The sequence below is a fragment of the Melanotaenia boesemani genome, chromosome 2 (genome assembly GCF_017639745.1).
Source record: "Melanotaenia boesemani isolate fMelBoe1 chromosome 2, fMelBoe1.pri, whole genome shotgun sequence".
Taxonomy (NCBI): Eukaryota; Metazoa; Chordata; class Actinopteri; order Atheriniformes; family Melanotaeniidae; genus Melanotaenia; species Melanotaenia boesemani.
The window spans coordinates 19880475-19901330 of NC_055683.1; the positions used below are offsets into that span (position 1 = coordinate 19880475).

Genomic DNA, 20856 nt, shown 5'->3' on the forward strand with positions numbered 1-20856 from the left:
AAAGATGAGAGTGGTTGTGCATGGGCATACAACTACAATGATTCCTGATTGATTAAAAGAACCACTGTCCATACTCAAAGCTTCATAAACTAGAAGAAAAATAAAAATTAATTACTGTGCACATTTCCTTCTCTTCTCATACTCTAAATGCAATTATCCAAGTATATAATCAGAGTTTTATACATCTGGCCAAAGATTTTTTCATACTTTGTGCAGACAAACTGAAAACTTTTTTTTTTTTTTTGGCAACACACTAACTGCAGAAATGGCTGCAGAGCAGTGGAACGTTTTCAAAGGAACCAGTTCATACCAGCTTTGAAGAACAGTGGTAAAGAGATCCCGGTTTGAAGTTGCTGTGCTGTCTTATGGTCTCAGCACTCAGTTTTTTGAAGCATTAAGCTCTTCTTCATATTAACAATTTAATATGAGCTCATCTGTCTGAATGCTTAAGTTAAAGTGAACATTTTAATCAGACAACAATCCTTAACACACAATCCACCAAAGAGAGATTAGACAAGAAGATATAGAAGGTGGAGGAATGGTTGCATGCAGGAAAACCTTGAAACATCTTGCAAGTGAAGGAATTTTACATGTCAGGATAAACTGATGTTGGAGAATGGAGGGCAATTACAGCAAAACCCAGACGTTTTTTCTGCTCAAGGAGAATACTCTAGCTTTACATGGCTGTTAGCACAACATGCCCTACATACATTTATAAAAAACTCATCTTCATCTGTCTTCACAGAGATGGCAGGTTCATCTGACAGAACTCTAAGCCTGAAGTTCTTACTGTTTGTTTATGACCTCATGAAGCTGTGGTGTAAATCAAGTATAAGAGAAATATGGAAAAGCCCCTATAAAAATGATTATGTCTTTTTTTTACAGGCATTTCCTCAGACAGGACATATGAGGAAGATGTTTATCTCAGATGGTTCCTTTAAAGTGCCTTGAAAAAATTATTAATCCAAATTTTATTTATTTATTTATTACCTTGATTTAACCTAGAAAGAAGTTCTTAATCTTTCAGATTAAGGACCTCTTCACAAAGGAGTTCTAGTCCAAGACAGGCAAATAAGTTACACAAGTTACCCACTTAAAACACACAGAAGACAAAAAGGGAAAATTAGATTTACAAGTGCATGTTATGGAGTCGGTTTTAAGAATGCTCTGTTTAAATCTAAAAGTGCTCCATGCAGTTAACTCGGTTAGTTTCCAGTCTTTCTGCAACATATTTCAAGCAGAAGATGCAAAGTGAACAAAAGTCTTTTAACCATTTTTAGGCTGACCATGTAGAACTTGCAGCATTTGATCAGAACTTGCTGTCTAACTTGTAATTAATATTTATGTGCAACATTTTGGTACAAGTCATTTATAAATTTTTATTGAATAAGAAATAATCTTATTTCTTTATCTCTTATCACTGTATTGAAGCTGAAGTTTTTTTTTTCTTTTTTTTTGTCTTTTCTTTGTATGTGGGTTTTCATGATAATTTTACAATTGCCAATATTTTGCTGCCGTTGGAGTGGTAGGCATGCGTTTTTCACTATAAGAATTGAAGAATAAAAATATCAATTTTAATAACAAAGCTTATGGCAGCGCAAGAAAAATGCTAAAGGAGGGTGAAGACATTTTCAAGGCACCTTTTATTATTCATGCTTAGAGCAAAGATCCGCAGGAAAAGTTCAACTGTGTTCACCCTCACAGGGGACTAAAGCCGTGATTTTTTTGCCACAGATTTCTCCCGGCAAATAAACATACATACATATGTCAAATATTCAGTCTAGATTGCCTCCGTTTTTACTCTAAATTCAGCTCTTCAGCTCAGTACATTTGATTTTATTCCCACGTTTTTTACATGTAACATTTTTCACGTTTTAGAGCAGGTGTGCTTATTGTAATTAGGTAAAAAATGCAGCACTTTGCATGGAGGTGATGGCTCCACTGGAGGCAGAGAAAAGCAGCATCGGAAGTTGGTATTCAGCACTCATGAAACAAGTAAACAGTGAAAGATGGAGAGATTAAGATACAGAGATAAAGAAAGCTGAATTACAAATACAGTTGAGAAGGAGGAGATGGCTCAGAGTGACAAGGAAAGAAAAGGGAATGACTGAAGAGTGGAAGAAGTCAGAAACATTAACAGAAAGGAAATGAAGGAGAAGAGTATGTGAGGAGGAAGCTGCTGGTGGTCGTGTCCTTGGTGAAACTCTGCAAACATCAGAATGATTCATATCCTCACTGGGAGGATGTGAAGAGCAAACCGGTTCTAGTGACCAGCGAGCTATCTCTCAAAATCTCACTAAAGATAAATGAAATTTTCTAAAAAAAAATGAGAATTAAATTTACGCAATATGTTGATTTACAAATATAATGTTGAATATGTGATTTTCGTAAGCTCCCTTCTTTTAATATTTCAACTTATTTTTTATGTTCAAAAGCTTCAGGCTTGCTTCCACACTTTGATTTATTTTCTGTGTCTGCTTTATTAAAACTCTAACAAAGGCTTTCAATCAAACTATATTGGAAAGTCTGATTATTACCAAGCTCAGGCCCCCACATTCTTCTTTAAAAAGACCTGGTAGTTCATATCACATCAGATCCCAGTCCATTTTCTCTAGAGGAAAAGAACATATTAGCAAGACAGATGAAACTATTGGACTGTAGAGCTTTTAAGTCATTAGCCTATGCTAATCTATACAGCTCTAATTAGACCGATCCCTCCACAAATATTAATTTGGTTGGCTGGATGTCTTTTAAACTAGGACATGATGCTCTCATTCATGCATTTCTGAACTTGAAGTGGAAATCTTGTCATTTCTTCTCTTCTCTCTTTTTGTTCTGCTAGTGCAAAAACTGCATCTGTGAGATGTAGATCTGAATAGCTGCAGCACACTTTGTGTTGCTATGGAGTTCCCAGAAGCCTAAATGTACTTTATAGTCTAACAATAGCTTCATATACTAATAAATGATCAGCAAAAGTCATCATATTAAAAAAGTTTTTAACAATAATGACAGAGTCATTTAAGAAAGTAATCTTGTGTTTGAGAAATATTGTATTACATGTTTATTATTTACTTGTTCACATAGCTCCTCTTATGTAAATATGTTTTATTGGAAAATGTTTAATGAGTAAAGCAGAATGTATCTTTGAGCACATTGTTCCAGCCACAGCAAACTATTACTTTCCAATAAAAATCAAAAAGATTTTATTAGTTTCTACAGCAAATACACACATACACATACTCTGCAGCGTGGACTCAACTTAATAAAAGCCGTTGCCATGGTAATTGAGGATGCAGCTGCTCTCTCAGCAAAAGAGATATTTTTATGGATGGCTTTTGATGGTTTGATATTTTTCTTTCACTGGTGATTTTGAAATGACTTTTCTTTGTCCTTCCTCAGTATGCAATAAGCTGAAAAGGAAAAAACAACAACAACAAACAAACAACTAACAACAAAAAGAGTAATCAAAGCAGAATAAGTCACTAACCTTGAGGGGAGAAATCCAAATACAGTGCCAGATTTTATTACATGGTTAAGAACTGCTTTGTTGCTTTATTAATCAACAATGAATTGTTGATTAATAAACAAGTGCAACATTTTCATGTCTCAAAACCCAGTCACAGCTGAGACTGATACCCAATTAAATAGAAATAAATATACAGATTTTTTAATGTTTCATCTTCTATATAAACAAACAAACAAACAAAAACCATAAACAAAACTAACTAAATAAATAATCAGTGCGCATTATTGACCCTCATCTTTTTGTGTTCTGCACTTTGTCCGCTGGGTGTCGCTGCTCAGCTGCAGGCTGCCTGCAGGATGGAGCTGTCCAGTCCTGATCGCTGGAAAAGATCCTTTTCAGAGATGTTATAGTGCTTGATAACTTCTGTGGGGCCCTGGTCAGGAATCGACAAGTGTTTGTTGAAATGTAATATCTTTATTTAAGATGATCATGAATGATTTTCAATTCAACCCTTCGGTATGTTGGAGTTTTTTTCCTCTTAGAAGAAAATCCTGACATCCTATTTAAAAGCACTTAATCATGGTCTTTAAATTTTGGGAATGCTTTGCCAGGCCATATCTCGTTTTCCTCAACTAGAGCACTCTCAAGGAGATTTTTCTGCCACAGGGCAGCAGTAGAGTTTTCATATGATTCCCTTCACTGTGTGGGCACATTTGAATCCATCTTATCATAGTTATTCTGACGTGGCGAGCTCTGGCTCTCCATCGCTCAACTTATGCTCAGTTCTGCCAGGAAATGAAGGGCTCAGGTTGAATTATGCGCGATTAGATTTTTAGGAGCCATATGCCATGATGAATAATTATCTCTAAGTTTGAGAAAGGATCAGTTCACGTAAAATAAATTATAGGCTACGGTATTTAGACGCGTTTTAAAGTGAAGAAATCAACTTCGGCATTTCAGAAAGAATCATTAGATGGCGCTATCAGTTAACGATCCACCCAAAGAGCGACTCTTATAATGAGATCACAGTCAGAGCTCCATCCACTGAAGATTCAGTGAACTCAGGCGTCCTGGGCTATTGCGCGCCGTGCAATTTAAATTCCAGGACATTTAACAACGTACAGATTCAGTCATAACTCATTAGAGGACAATAGCCGAATATTCCCACCTCTTCAGCGTCCAGGGGACGTCTATCTGCTGTCTGCAGGAGACAGTTGCTCACAGCAAGCCGCGGACAGCAGTTACGCTGGGAAGTTGCGCGTCTGAACGCACTGTCCGTCGATCCTCTGGACCCAGACTGTAACTTCTTCTGTCTCTAGCTGACACGCAAGATTAGCGCGATGTTAATCAGACCCGGCGCTGTCTTTACGTTTGGAAAATGACTGCGAGCTTTAGCGAGTTTTCCACGATGGTGAGGAGATGCCCTGTCACTTTCAAACCATTCAGGTAAGCTCACTTTCTCTCAGAGCTGCAGCCTGGAAGGGCTACACTTGCTATTATAATCACTGTTATTTTTAATAAGAAATCAAAATTTCAGTGAAATACAACTTCATTTCAGGCTCCATTCAGTCAAACATGCTTACATAAATGGACACATTAAAAACTTTATGCAGCTAAAACAGAGACAAACTGATTTCCTATTTTATTAAAATATATTAATGAGCTTTACTTTATTATGAAGATGATCCAAAGTATAATAATTTGATTATTTGTTAATGTGGATTTAGCATTCATTCTGCATACTGTACAACATTTCAACAAAGTTGTGATTGCCTTTTCAGCAGAGCAAATCTTGCAAGTTCAGATCATTGGAATTAATTAGGAGGACAGAGTGCAGGCTATTCCACAGTTTAAGGTTTGCTTACTCAGCTACAATGATCTCACTCCCAGCTGGGGAAGCAGCAAGAGCAAAGCAAGCAGACATATCATTAAAACTCCAGAGGCCATACCCAAACTTAGATACTTCCAACTTTGCATTAATTAGTAATCAATGGTGCCGATGAGGCTTAAAGTCTCCTCTGGCTTTACAGCTTTTTGTACAGCACGATGATGTTAAACATTAGCTCTGACAAGCTCCACCTGACAAGCCAGAAAAAAAAAACAGAGAAGACATCATGCTGTGTAATCTGTGCTTTCAAACAGCCAATTTTTCTACCATTATCTCATATGAAGGATGTGGCACTATTACAGTCTCAGGCTCTAGCTCAGTGACTGCATCCTCTTTTATCAGGTTTCTGCCTTATAAATATGATACAGGATTTAGGTCTAGAAGAAAAGTGTGACAATCTGTCTTGCAGCTCTGCTCCATGAAAGGACGGTTTCCTAACGTTTTCTCAGCATGACCACTCTAACGATCAGAGGAGCCAGTTTTAAATAAATCTTTCCAAAGAATTCAAGAACGCAATAAATATTTTCTGTGCGTGCACCATTCGCCTGCGGTTGAATGCTTTTATATTTGGTGTTTGCCCACTGTGCACAGTGAGAAGAAAATCCATCCATATAATGGTTCATTTGAGATGAGACAGCCTAGTGAGTACACAGTGCTGCACTGGGGGTTGGTTGTTTCAATATGAACTTTGAGAAATTTGTCCAAGATCAATAAATCCTCATACACGTCAGACTTAGTTTGAACTTAAGTTGCAGCGAGCTCTGTTAGGCCTCTCCGGCTGTGAAATTACAGCACCCGCCTTGTTTTTTTTTATCATTTTTCTTTCTACTCTTCTGGTGTTTGCCTGCCTCAAGAGCTCTGACCTTGTAATTTCCTCTTTTGTAACTTCATCTCCCTTTTGTCTCTTTCCTGTAGAATTTTTGTAGTGGGAGTTGGCTTCTTCAGCCTGTGCTTTCTAATGACTTCTCTTGGGGGCCAATTCTCGGCCAAGCGACCCAGAGACTCCCCCTTCACCATGCGAGCTGAAGGTAAGCCTGCTGTCACGCATCAGTGCTGCTTGGCAGCCTGAGACTCCAGAGGCTGTGTCCTGCGCTGGTAATGATCAGGCAGGAAACATGCTGAGAGCTTTGCGGGGTGGCCTTGATTGCTGCCAGCGGACTGACAGATCTGTTCACTTTTCTCATCAGGAGCACACTGGGAAGGGGGCACTGTAGGCTTGAGAATCCCCTTCCTCCCCTAATCTACACCTCTGTCTTTTTTTATCACTTTCATGACCGTGCTCTGACCCACGTGGACTCGTTTAAGCAGCAGCACAAGCTGAAAATTGACCGACTGTCTTGTTAGTGTGTCTGTTTTAGTGTTGTTGCTCCCAATTAAATGCATTTTGTGGAGGGAGTATCAGTAAAAAAAACATCCTGTAAACTCAAAACAAGCATGATGAATTTGGTTCAAAATTAGCCCTGCAGTGAAGATTGTAAATATGAGTATTTATTTATTTTATATACGGACTTGAATCAGAGACCTTAAAGCAATTTCTCCATGAAAGCTGCATGTCTGAGGTTGTCTGCTTCTGTTATCACAAAGCAATGCTAAAATGGCTTCCCTTGCCCTCTCAGAGATCAACAAAGCAAAGGTGTACCAGAAAAAAATCACAACTGTTGACAACCATCCCTGGGAGAAATTTGGCTTTCTTTGCACGTTCTTTGTGTTTGTTTTTGTGCACTGTGCGTCTGCAAATAAACCACTGGCAGCACAAGCCATTTGGGTCTGTCTTTGTTAGCTTTTGGACTATTGTCTTTCACCTTTTTTATCGCCGCCTGGCACAGTGTTGACTCTGCATGTCATTCTCTGTGACAAATACAGTACCAGCTGGCATGAAAGGAATCGATGCTTCTCTTCATCAAAACCATCCAAGGACAACAGTTGTTGGCAGCTCATTACACTGATGTCAGTTTATTTCAGTTCAAAAAGACCCCGCACAGTAATCATTTCTTCCCTGTCTGAATAATGCAAATTGTCCCAGGGCCAATCGGTAAACAGCATGTTGCTGTGTGGCAGCTAGTTGTGTTATAATGTTAGAATGACTAACTGATGACTGCGATAGATGTCTGTTGAAGACTTTCTAATCCTCATGAAAAATTTATGTAACTGAAAAAATGTAGTAATAGTGGGAGGGCATGTTGTAGTCAGGTGTATCAGGTGTCATCATGGGAAACAGTTTCAAGAATCTCACCCATTTACACATTGATCAGCTTCAAAGGGAGAGAAAGAGAAGGCGAGAAGGGCTGGTGGGTGAGACGGGAGAGCTGTCTGATTAATTAACCACTCACAGCCTGCAGTCAAGGGAAGATATCTGACCTTAAGCTCATTAAACACTGTCTTGGGCAAACCACAGAGAGCGGAGCTATGTAAATGCTCGTTCTGTGAGCACGCTTTTTGTGCACATGCATGCTTGTGAGTAAGGACATATGGCACTGAAGTTGGTGTAATGAATGAGTTGGGATGCATCTTTCAGTGCAGCAGCATCTTGATCAGGCTCGCTGCACCCAGTTGAGTAATCCATGCTTGTGATGGTTACCATACTTTTATGAAAAAAGTCTTTAAATGAATCACTAGCTGTAAAAGCACCTGAACCTTCATAGTATTTTCAATCTGAAATGGCAAACAAAATGGTTGAGCCATGCTGTGATGAAGCACTATCTTCACTGAGAGTATGCTGCAGCACTGTAAGTGGTTCCAGGCTAAAGATGTTAAGAGAAATCTGTAGTTGTTGTTACCTTTTTGCCTGGTTTTGGCTCCATCTCTTGCAGTGCTGAAGTTTGTACTGAATAGCCGTGTGCAAGTGATGCACACACTTTGACACGGCACAGCCAGGGAGTTTGGATGCGGAGCAATACCCCAGATTTGGAATGCATGCACTCCATTCATTACTTCCCTTTGAAGGTACAGGAACCTAATGATGTGAAAAAGTAAGCAGGGGGGGAAAGATGGAAACTATTTCTGCCAGAGAGGGGAGCATGAAAGGCAGAGACGTTTGATCCTAGATATCTTAAAGGCTCCAGAGGTGCACTGTAGCTTTCTAATAAGCTCTTTGAAGACCACCTTCATAGTCTGTCCTTTGGCCACAGGGGTCTCAATACAGCTTAGCCATAAAGAGAGAAAATCAGCCTAGAATGCTTTCAGGTTTTACAGTGCTCAAAGCAAGACTAAAAGGTGGTAATGTCTTTTCCATCCTTACATGAAATCTCCATTACCTGAGCTTTTTTTTTTTCTTTTTTTCAATGCTATTCTTAAAATGCAGGAAAAATAACTTCTCAGCTAAGGCAGATATATGTATTGTTTTGAAAGTTGGAGTACTTGAAACATACATATTCTCCTCTATATGTACTGTGCTTAATGCATATATTGTAAAATATGCCAAATTGCTCATGAAAAACCCAATAAAATCATAAGTAATAATAATTTTTTAAACCACTGTGACAGAAAAACTGCCTCATCCTTAGTGTTTAATAAATTGGTGGGTTGTAGCACAATATCACATTTGCACAGAGAGTTTCCTCGCACCTCGTTTACTGCAAGCTTGTCAGAGACACTGACTGAACTTCTGTATTTCATGGCTCAGCAATCTTCACTAAATGACAGATGAGTATGTGTAGTTTTTTGACATCGCTCATAGTGAGGGTGTGCCGTCTGCTGGTCCCTCAAAGCTGTGAATGTCAGTACTTTGTTTGAATGAAAAATTAGTAAAATGATGCACTTGCAATGAAGGCCCTCTCCTCCGAACGTAGATGATATGAATGAAATAAACTGACCTCAGCCACACATGGAACCTGGAGAGCTGAAGACGTGGAAATGAGCGTGCAGGTGGCTGCCTGGCTCCGTGCTGCTCAGAAGAAGGTTTTAAATAAAGATGAATTCTCACTGCAGATACTTTTACAAAACCCAGAAATTTTCTACTGGAATGTGAATGAATGAATAAATAAAATGAAAAATAATTTATTAATCCGTAAAGGGAAATACAATTTTTATATGGTGAGGCAGATATTGCAATAGGTATTTTAGCTAAGATGCTAACATGCTTTCTGTGTGATTACTTTGTAATTTACTGCTGCTTGTATTTAAAGAATTATTTCCCATTTCACTCAGTGCCCTTTTCCCCCAAAATAGATAGATGGATGCTGTTGCTGGTTAAATTTCATGTGTAGTTGTCCTATCAGTTAATTGATTGTGGCAACTGAAAAACTATTTGGAAATTAAATACTACACTTTTAATTAGTACTTTCTATAGATTAGCTGTGGTAGTGTAATTGAATCTATTGGAGTGTGACCATAGAGTGTGTTTGTGCACTTGTACTGATCGGTGACCATACATGCAAAATATTAAAAAGCAACATGGCTACTAACCAGAGTAGTGAAAAGAGCCTGTGCTCCGTGTTTGCTGAAAAAAAAGATTATGATAGTACAAGTTGGTTGATTTCACTGCCTTTTGGAATATTTACATTTCTTGATTAGAAATTGCATCAGACCACTTCTGCTCTTGGTTCAGGCAACATTTTCTATTCTCGTTTATCTTATTTTAATAACTTTCTTTCTCTACTGAGGGGAAACAGGACATATATAATATGCATGCAAAGTAATTATTTTTATGAGCAGTAAAGACAATAAATCTTCATAACTCCTGCAAAGTACATTCTGCATTTTCATACTTGTTTATTTCTGGCCAGGTTAAGTCCTGATTGTTTATTTGTTTAAATAAGGGTACGGTTTACCAAATAGTACTTTTAGAGAAAAACATTTATTATTATTATTATTATTATTATTATTATTATTATTATTATTATTATTATTATTATTATTATTATTATTTTATTAATTGTCTCTTAGTGTTAAAGCCCAGAGAGGGTTAGGGTTCGTTTTTTTAAATGTTGAAAGAAATGTTGTTCTTTTGTCACATTTTTTACAACCCCAGTTAAATGTTGGTAATTATATTGTACAAAAAGTTAATTAAATAAACAAATATTTTAGTCATTTTTTAAAAATTATAAATCATAACGAATGAAAAAAATGACATTTAACTATTTTATAAAATTTTTTACAGCATCCTCAATTTGATGGAAGTAACACATCACAAACAACTTGTGACAGAAGCAATGAAAGACTGGAAAAGTTAATTATATTTAAAAGAAACAGCTGGAGGAATAATTGGCAACTAGTCAGGCCAACTGTCATCAGGTCAATAACATGGTTGGTTTAAAAATGGCACCTTAGGGAGGCAGAGTGTCTCAGAGTAAAGATGGGCGGAGCTTCAGCAATCTGCAGACAAACCGGCAACAAATTGTGGAGAAATTGCACAAAAATGTTTCTCATCATAAACTGCAATAACTTTAAATATTCCACCATTTTCAGTACATAATGCAGTACATACTACGGTACTATACATTATCTGAAAACTTCTCTATGCACTGTGAACATGACTAAAAACCAGGATTGGATGATTTTTCAACCTTCAGCCATATCATCTGTAAATGCAGGTTAAATGAGACTAAGCTTATTTAAAATTTAATGTGGTAAACTGGAAAACTGTTCTGTAGTCAAATAGCTCAAAATTTAAATTTCCTTTTGAAAACCATGGGTGCTGAATCCTTCAGACTAAAGAAAAGAGGGGCTGTCTGGTTTGTAGCTTGCACTCAGGTCGAAATACTTCATGACTGATAATACGGAGGAGCATAATCACGCCTTCCTGTTGTCTTTGGAAGTTGCTTTCCGAAGGAATTTTTGCCAGAAATACTTTAAAATTGAAGAGGACACAGAGATTCCAAATCTAAAGATGCGCCCAGTATAACATGTAGTCCATTGTTGTCTTTATTAAATGTCTTTATAATGTATTTTGTGTCCATTAAGTCTCCAGTGTAAACACCACCAAGTTGTAGTTATTGATAACTATGTTGTTACAGTGGGAAAAATCGTGTCAGTATGTATGATTTATTAATCATTATCACCCAGATTGGCTGGTATTCTCATAGTGCACATTTTTACAATGGGTCTGGCTTTGATGGAGGAGACTATTCTTTCCGAGTTAGTGCAGCTGGAATGCAAACTACCTGGTAATGACGTAACATATTCTTGACCACTCAGAATTACGAGACAAGTGGAGTGCACTATCAGTCTGGCAACTTGCAAATTTAGAAAAGCACCATGGATGCTGAAAGGTGTAAACAGGTGATAGAAGAACATATGTTCCCATCTGGATTATGTCTTTTTCAGAGAGGGCATTGTATTTTCCAGCAGGACAAAGTTTTACTGCATGTATTGATTCAAGGTCCAGCAGCAAGACTCCTCAGCTCTCAGTTAACTGTTGACTATTGCTAATAGATAAGGATATACCAGAACTTGAAAACATGACCTTGTCCCAACTTTTTTGTAACATGTTTCTGCCGTCAAATTTAAGTTGAGCTGTTTTTACTGAAATGTTTGACTTTCTACATTTCATATCTTGTCTATGCTACATTGTGAAGAAAATATTGATTTATGAAATCTATAAATTATTGTATTTTCAGGTTATTTACATTGTATATAGTATCAAAAATTTTTATGGAATTAGGGTTGGAGAACATTATAGAACATGTTACACATCAAATTGCACTGTAGTTTATATCTGCAGTGAGGTGGAAGAGTAGCAATGAATCAGTTTGCTTGCAGGTAAACCTAAGATTACCATGCCTCTTACCAAAGCACAGCACGTCTACATACTGTTGCAATAGAAGGATAACCAAGAAAAGAAGCAGATTAAGGATGTAATTGAAGGTGAAGAGAGCTGTGTTTAAAAAAAATGATGCAGGTGGTTTCCTCTTTTCCAGGCTGTCAGGCAGAATAAGAGATTGGAGCTACAAACAGGATAAGTGAGAGAGGATTTCTGCTCTAACAGCTTCTGGATCCATCAGCTCCCTCATAGGTGTCAGAAAGACAAGAGCATCTCAGTCTCAATCAGCCATGTCTGTAATGAATATTTGAGCTGGGAAGAGGGGAATTATTTTTTTTTTTTTTCAATGATGTGCAGAGGTCTCGCTCCCATGAAGCAAACTATTCAGCATGAGTGCATGTCGGGGACAATGCGATTTCTTCATTTAACTTTCAGCAGTGACAATGAGAACTAGAGGTAGAAGAAAGTCAGCACCAACTAGACACAAAACACTTTAGCAACAAAAACTATGGGTGAAACATAAATCTCTAAACATGTGAACATTTTTCTTGTAAAAGAAATTAAATCTGGCAAAGATCTGATGAAGTTACAGCTTTTCCTGGATTCTGTCGATGTTGACCCATTTTTCTCACTTTGTACGTTTTTTCACTTAAACATACAGAAATGCATTAAGGTTGCAAACTTTAGTTTAAGTACTTAGTCCTCCACATTTGTAAAAGTAACTTAACATACCTGACCTTTTGTCATAGTCTAGGTGTAATGCATGGTATATATTGTATATCCTCATTACCTAAAGAAGCTGATAGTAACTATTAATATTGGTATTCTCTAAACCAGTGGTCCTCAGATTTTTTTCTACCTCACCCCCCTTATAACTGGTAAAAGTTGTACCAGTGGATTTACAATCATTAAAGCAATCTTTGCTTCTTTTCTGTATAATTTGTTTTATTTGTTTACTCAGATATTTTGTCCAGTGTGTTTTTGGTTTATCCAGGTGTCTTTTATTTTTTTTAATCTCAAAAAAGAGTGCAGATTTGTAATTTTAGGTGAATAACAAGGTGAATACTGCAAGTGTGCTGGAGCCTTCCATAACTGAGGTCAACAGCAGTCAGATGTCATGTAAGCATTCCTTTCTTATCAATGGACTTTAAAATGTTCAAGAGTTACTATTGACCATAAAACGGATCATATTTGCTCACATACACTCAGCTTACTCATTTAGCTTCTTTCTTAATAATGGTACAATGACAGGATAATTTACACATCTGTTTTGCAAAAGGATGTATGATTGGACCTTATAAAACATGTAGTATGACATATTTTGTCTATTTGCTAATTGGCATGTAAGAATTTACAATACTGGGGTCTTACTTTTATATGAATTCATATTTAGTTTGTGCACGGGATGCACCAAAAAAGTGATGAGATTTGCAAAACTAGCCTGCATACTTTCATATAAATTTGCATTACCTGATACAGACATTAAGGCTACCTTCACACCGAGGTAGAATCCATTTTGTTTTTAAAAAGTTTTTTTTGTAAAGACAGACTCTTAAAAATGTGGACATCCACACAAAACCATTAAAAATGTTGTTGTACATATGCCAGGCCTGTAACTGTAGCGCTGCCACAGAGATGCACCAAATATAATAAGATATGGAGCAAGTACATAAACTATGCTGCTCTCTGTGTCCACTTGCTGACTGCGTAGAAGGTGAAGAAGCCGGAGATTTGCTGTAAAAGCCAGACTATGCTTAATAGCTTCTGTAGCACAAACGAAACAGTGTAATCCCACATCGCTGCAGCTGTTAGCAGGGTCTGCACATGCAAGTTAAGGGAAAAGGAGGCTATTATGTCATTGGTTCAGGAAAGGTGCATGTGGGTTGTAAACACAAAAACAAAACAGTGGTATTTTCAGATTTATTCACTTTGGAAATTGACTTTAAAAATAAGCATTTTCAGGTTTCCAAATGGATAATTCCTTGTGGACAAAAAGCTTTAGCGATACACCTAACCATCTGTCTGTGGACATGGCGTAAGATGCTTACAGGAAGTGTACGTGGTCCCTGAACACATCATTTTCCCATCCATGTTGTCCTCTGAAGGCAAGGTTGCATCAATCATGCAACTTTTTCCAACAGTGTCACCACTGATACTAAAATACTTTGGTACACAGAGACCATCTCAATGGTGGCAAGGTACCCACGTCCTGCAGCTGCTAAACAAACCCAAATCATCAACTGTCCACCAATATGCTATATAGCTGGTATGATGTTTTTGTTCTGATGTGTGCTTTTGGAAATCACTAAATGTGCAATACAAGTAGTCTTGCCAGATAACTCTCACTTTTTTTAGTCTTTTTCTAACTGTAATGTCACAAACTTTAACATTTAACATGCAAACTAGGGACTATAGAGTCTGAGATGTATTGAGAAAATTCTGTCTTACAGAAACGATAGACCCCATATAATTTAGAAATGACTTTTTAACACTCCCCACTCCTGAGTGTTTCAGACCAGCAAACTGCCAAAACATTTTCTTTCATAGAGGAACTCAGACTTTCTGATGATCAACTAACAAAGTGCATTTGGTTAGCAGCAACCAACTGCTACTTCCCTTTTTATTTGTGTGGAAGCAGTAAAAGTAGACTTAGTATTTTAAATTAAATGTAAATGAAAAAAATACTTCATTTATCCCCTGAGGGAAATTGTAAAGTTGAAGTAGGGCTTTGTTTATTTATTAGAAATAATTCATAATTAATTCCCACTCAAGTCTTGTTCTAGCAGCTGATGTGTGCTGGCAGGAATGACCTCCTGTACCTTTCTGTCTTGCAGCATACTTGAAGAAGCCGCTCAGTAAATACACTATTGTTTCTCCACGATGATGTGTAGAGGATGTGAAGAATAGCCCATCATGCTCAGCAGCTTGCGCAGCATTTTTCTTTAAATATTTAGTTCCAGCAGCTCCAGAGTTATCCCCAGCACAGAACCAGCTTTCTTGATCAGTTTCTTCAGTCTCTTTATGTCTCTGGCACTGATGCTGCTACCTGTATGCAACTGTATGATACTGTATGCAACATCTTGATTCAGACAATGCTCCTTAGAACTTCCTCTAGGAGTAGAGTCTGCTCTGCGCTTTCTTGTAGATGGCTTCTGTTGTGCATGTCCAGTCTAGCCTGTCACCTCTTGTATTCCTCCACCACTTCCACCTCTTCTTCCAGGATGTAAACAGTGCTTTGCTTGCTCTCATTCCTCCTGAAATCCACAATCATCTCTTTTATTATGTTTTTGATCATAATGAGATGGTTGTTTTTACACCATGTCCCAAATTGACTGACCAGATGGATGGTCCAGCCTTTTGTGGTGTTCCTGTGTTGCTGACCACCATGTCAGACACATAACCTTTTAGCCTCTCAAATACAGGTGGCAGTGGAGGTATCTGATTTTTCTGGAGCTTCTCACTCACATAATCAAAGAGTATGATTCTTATAATGCTGCCCGATTTGTCCAGATTAGAGTAGGTAGAGGAGACGTCTTCAACCCCAAGCCCATTACAATAAGCAAACTGTAATGGGTCCTGAAAGATGTTCCGTTGGGTTATTGAGGTGAGCCAATAACAGTATCGCCAGGACTTTCATGGTGCAAGATGTTAGGGTGACCTGTCTGTCATTTGGTTCAGATGATTGAGATTTATTTGGTACTGGAACAAAGCAGGATGTTTTCCATAGCACAGAAACTCTTTCTGACTCAGATTTTATCATGCACTTTCTGCATATTGTTATAGTTTGTGTTGAATAAACAATACAGTGCAATAAGCCATATGCTGTAGGTAATCTGAAATTGTATTTACATAATTTTTAGACCTGGGAGGAGCAGTTGATTTTAGTATATCAAATTAAAGGACAAAATAATGTTTGCAGGAGATATGCAGTGGTGTGAAAGTAAGCTCTAGAGAGGACGATCCATGTTTTTACCAACCTGCCCAGACATGAGAGGAAAAATAATCTGTGAAATGCACTGCACACATCCAACAACACAAAAGAGAAAAAGATTTTTTTTTTCTTGCCGTATAAATATTTGTCACATATTTGCAGTTGCAAAAAAAAAACAAAAAACAAAGACATAATGGAAAAGTAACCAAAGCAGCAAACGGATGTAAAACTATTCTTCTTGGCTACAGAAATATTTTCTATTGTTTTGCAAAATTCTCTGCAGCCACATATTAGTGAACTGTATATTAGTCAAGGCATTTCTCCCTTGGGCAATAACCTTGGGCATTTCCACTTTCTCCAAATTCCACTCTGGAAAGTGCTGCAAGGTGGCCACAAAACTGTAGAAGTGTCATGATTTTAAAAATACAATTGACCTTTATCCTAAGACATTCACCATCAAGTTATTTTTAAGAACATTTTTTTAATGCTGGTTCAAAGGCTGTGCTGTTCAAGTGATATCTCTGTGTATGTTGGACTCTTTCAAGACTTGTTATGATGTGTTTCCATGGCAACGGACGAGTTGTTTACCAGCAGGACTTAACTGATGAAGTTCCCCAATATTAAGATCATCTGAGAAATAACACCAAATCTCAAAAGAGTTGAAGAGGAAGCAAAGAGGATGTAGGACAGGAGCGAGGCAGAGAGACAAATGGTGGAAATTCACAACATTTCTTCCAACTGTTCTGATGGGTAAAGTGAGATCGATAGTTCACAAAATGGATGAGCTCGAAGTGCTAACAAGGTCTCAAAAAGAATACAGGTAATGCAGTATTATGTGCTTTACCGGCACATGTTTGCATGAACACATCTCAGATGCTTTAAGACTTTACGCGCAGACCGAAACAAGAAAGTCAGTAAGCTAAAGGGAGGTGCAACTGCAGTGCTTTTTAAGCCCCATTGGTGCCATCCTGGACATGTCACAGAGAAGATCTGCACAAGGGACATGGAACTGTTAGCCATTAGTTTTCATTCATGTTATTTACCCAAAGAGTTGTTCTATGTTGTTCTGGAAGCAGTTTATGTAATACCTGGTACCTATTCATATGCAGCCTGTGACATCATCAGCTCTGTTGTTGCTAGGCTACAAATACAGCATCCTAACACATTGGGATCTCTAGAGACTTTAACATTGTCTCCCTTTCTCTCTCTCTGCTACATTACCAACATTCCTACAATTTGTCAGCTCCTCCAGAGAAAATAAAATATTGCACTTATTTTATGCAAATGATAGAAATTCATACAACTCCTCTGCCCTGTCTCCTTTAGGAAGACCATAATCTGGTTCTTCTCACTTCCACCTATAAGCCTGTTGTTCAGCAGCAACCAGTCATCAAAAACCTGGTCTAATGAAGCTGAAGATGTTCTGAGAGGATGCTTTAAGGGTACAGACTGGAATGTCCTCTGTGAACCACTTGGAAATAACATGAATGCCATGACTATGTGACAGATAATATCAACTTCTGTGTTGACAGCATCGAACCAAGAACAGTGAGATGCTTTCCCAAAAACATAAAAAAGAAAGCCTTCAGGGATGGACACAGGGAGTTATTAAAGACAACACCAAAACAAATCTTGCAAGGAGGACTACAGGAAGAGGTTAGAAAGTCATCTCCAGCAGAACCACATGATGGATGTGTGGTCAGGAATGAACACGATCACTGGCTTCAAGTTAAAGGGCGATCAGATTGATGGAGGTCTGGACAGAGCTAATGAGCTAAACATGTTCTTCAATAGGATCAGTTCATCCCCTGCCTCCAGCCTAACAGACCACACACCCTCCACGAGCCCACAGCTTTCCTGTCACAGCTTCACTCTGTCACCCTACAGCTCAGTCATGGATCTTAACTCAGCCTCATCTCCACATCAGAACATACGGAGACCTCCTCTGCCTCCACCTCTACCTTGTCTATCTCCTGTAGTCAGGTGAAGAAACAACTGGAACAAGGCTGCAGGTCCAAATGATGTCAGCACCAGGGTTCTGAAACCTATTTAGACCAATGTCGGATTCTTCAGCCTGTTATTGGCTCACCTTAGTAAGCAAGTTTTGTAATGAACTTGGGGTTGAACACCATCATCTACCTGCTTCAGAGAGCCCAATCTCATTTGGACCAATCAGGCAGCACTTTGAGGATCGTGTTCTTTGAGTTCTCAAGTGCTTTTAATATAATTCAGCTGCTTTGGTATGTGAAGAAAGTCATACTTAGGATTTATGGTTCTATTAGTCTTAGTTTCCAGTCCTGTGATTTTGAGTTCTGTCTGTCCTTTTTGATTTTGTGGCTTCCCCCTCCCGCTGTATTCTGTTTACTTCCTGCTCTCTGCATCCAGGTCAGTTTGTCACACCTGCTTCTTGTTTGTAATTAGTTCCCTCAGTATATAAGATCCTGGTTTTCCTTTGTGCCAGTTCATTGTGTGTGTGTTTGTGTGTTAGCTGTCAGACAGTTGTTGAGGTGTTTGTCTTTTCTTGGGCTCTGGAACTCTGCTTGTACAGCAGTTCATGTTTGGAATAAAGATGTTAGTTGAAGCATCCACATGCCTTTGATTTCCATAAGTCTTCATTTGGGTCCTTCCAACATGTTTCTGGGTACCATCCTGTGACAAGAAGCTCCATAAATTTCAGGTAGATACATTGACAACCACCTAAATTTATGACTACCTGACAAACAGACCACAGTTTTTGAGACTGAAGGTTGTATGTCTGCGATGGTGGTCAGAAGCACTACAAGAGCCTGTACTCTAACCATTTCTCTTCTCACCATACACCACAGACTTACCGCCGATGGGTACAGGAGATCATTTCTGCTAGCATCACACTCAAAGCTAAAGAAGAAGAAGAAGAAAAAAAACAAACCTACTACAACATCATGATTTCCCTCTGGGATAAAATGTTTTTCATTTGATTCATTTTCACTCAGCACTTGCTTTTTCTGCACAAAACTAAAAAAAAAAAAACACTGAATATTGTAACCACTGATGGTCACATATTTAGTCTTTTTATTTAGTTTTGAATTGATCTTGAATTCAGCATCAGTGGGCCATGCTTAAATGAATCACAGACTGACTCATTTATAAAGGAACTGGCATCTCTTTCTATTTGACTTGGACCTCAGACACTCAAAGCCTTTGACACATAAATACTTTCTAGGCTCAGCTAAAAGGTTTTCTGGAAATGCCTGAAGGAAAAGCTTAACATACCAACAGCCAACTATCATGTCCTTGTAATACCAATAATGTACACTGAGGATAAATTTAATATTGGAAGAAAACTTGACAGTGGCTTGACACATATAGGAAAACCATTTTACATATACATGAGCTCTCTGAGGACTGCATACATACCAGCTTCAATACAAATGGTGATCACATTGGAATTAGTTCTTAATATTGATTGTCCTGTATCACTTCTAAAATGAAGCTGTTAAAGGAAATTAGCTGCTGCTAAATGAAGCTTTTATTAAACAGCTGATGAAAAATAGCACAGAAAAGGCTGTGCATTAGCTCCTGATACCACCTAACTCTGTGAATAAAAAATCACCTCAGCCAATGTTTCCCCAGAGACGGTAGAGAGCAGCTGTAAAAGGATGTCTGATGAGCTGCTGATTGCAAACATATATAAGACTCGGTTCCAAAACTGTACTTTGTAGGAAATGTCTTCAGTCTCAGTAATGGTGATTTACGGGCACAGTGTACGTAAGAGTCATTACTGTTAAGAGCTGGCTAAAGCCTACAGGCTTTCCAGCAATTAGGCTGCAGCTGATAAAGATCCTCTGAATTTGGCAAATTAAAGTGATAAATTGCTCACTGAGAATTTTTTCAGATGTGTAAACTGAACTTTTCTAGTTCGTTAAACAGCTTTTAACGATCTGGACAGTGTAGCTATTCTTCTCTTTAAAACATTTCCCTTCTTCACACTGTAACACGAAATGATCAAAATGGTGTTAAACTTTTGTGGGGATTTGTTTAGTCTTTTTGGCCATGGGATGAGAATTTGTTGTCTAATTGCAGAATTATTTAAGGGCTGAAGTTCCTAGAAAATATGCTGAAGGAGAAAACCCAGAGGAAAAAAAAATACAGCATTTCTCCCTCTAAGTTTTACTTTTGAGCTTTAAGAAAATCTTGTTTGTGCTGTTGAGTGTATCTCAGTGCTGAAGCACACACTATGAACACTGAGAAGAGTGGGAGTATTGTGTTCTTTCTTTCTTTTCTCATTTTATTAATTTCTGAGGTAATATTATTTTTGTTTCTGAGAAAGGTGACATCTTGCATGGCCAGTGATAAATGAACTCTGACAAGGGAAGTGAGTCTGCACACACTGCAGTTTCTAAAGCCTAATGCAATTGATGGAAGAACGCTCAGGGGTTTGGCTTTATTTTTACTCTGTGTCCAAAAACAATATGAGGCTGTTATTGGTTATTGCAAGTTTTTTTCCTCAGAAACTCTGAGCATAAATTCCCTCCAAGTGTGGCATTACTCATCTTGATTCTTTGAATTTTCTTAATCAAAAACTTCTTAAGATCTGCTGCTAATTGTGTTGTAGCACCTGGGCGGCTGCATGTTAATAATGGTTGTGTTTAGCTTAAAGCTCAATGGGAACATCAGGGCAGGGTCAGGACCTTGACTTGCAAACAGTGCAATCAGGCATCATGCTTTGACCTCATCGTTTGTACCTGCAGGCTTATTAATTTACCAGGTGTTTTCTAACACCACCGTTCACCTCCAGCATCATATTATATCATTTAAGCCAGGCAGGAATACACATCCACTACTCTGTGTCTGATTTACAGATTGGGAGTGCTTGCTGTAGTGAAGGACTC

At 38.1% G+C, this 20856-nt stretch overlaps 1 protein-coding gene across 1 annotated transcript in view; it reads left to right on the forward strand.

The window, feature by feature from the left end:
• The first annotated feature begins 4530 nt into the window (after nucleotides 1-4530).
• Nucleotides 4531-20856, forward strand: part of LOC121634034 (alpha-1,6-mannosylglycoprotein 6-beta-N-acetylglucosaminyltransferase B) — a 68660-nt gene continuing 52334 nt past the window's right edge. The window contains 2 exon segments of the mRNA XM_041976433.1: nucleotides 4531-4912; nucleotides 6270-6382. Coding sequence (XP_041832367.1) covers nucleotides 4845-4912; nucleotides 6270-6382 — 181 coding nt within the window. The 5' untranslated portion in view covers nucleotides 4531-4844.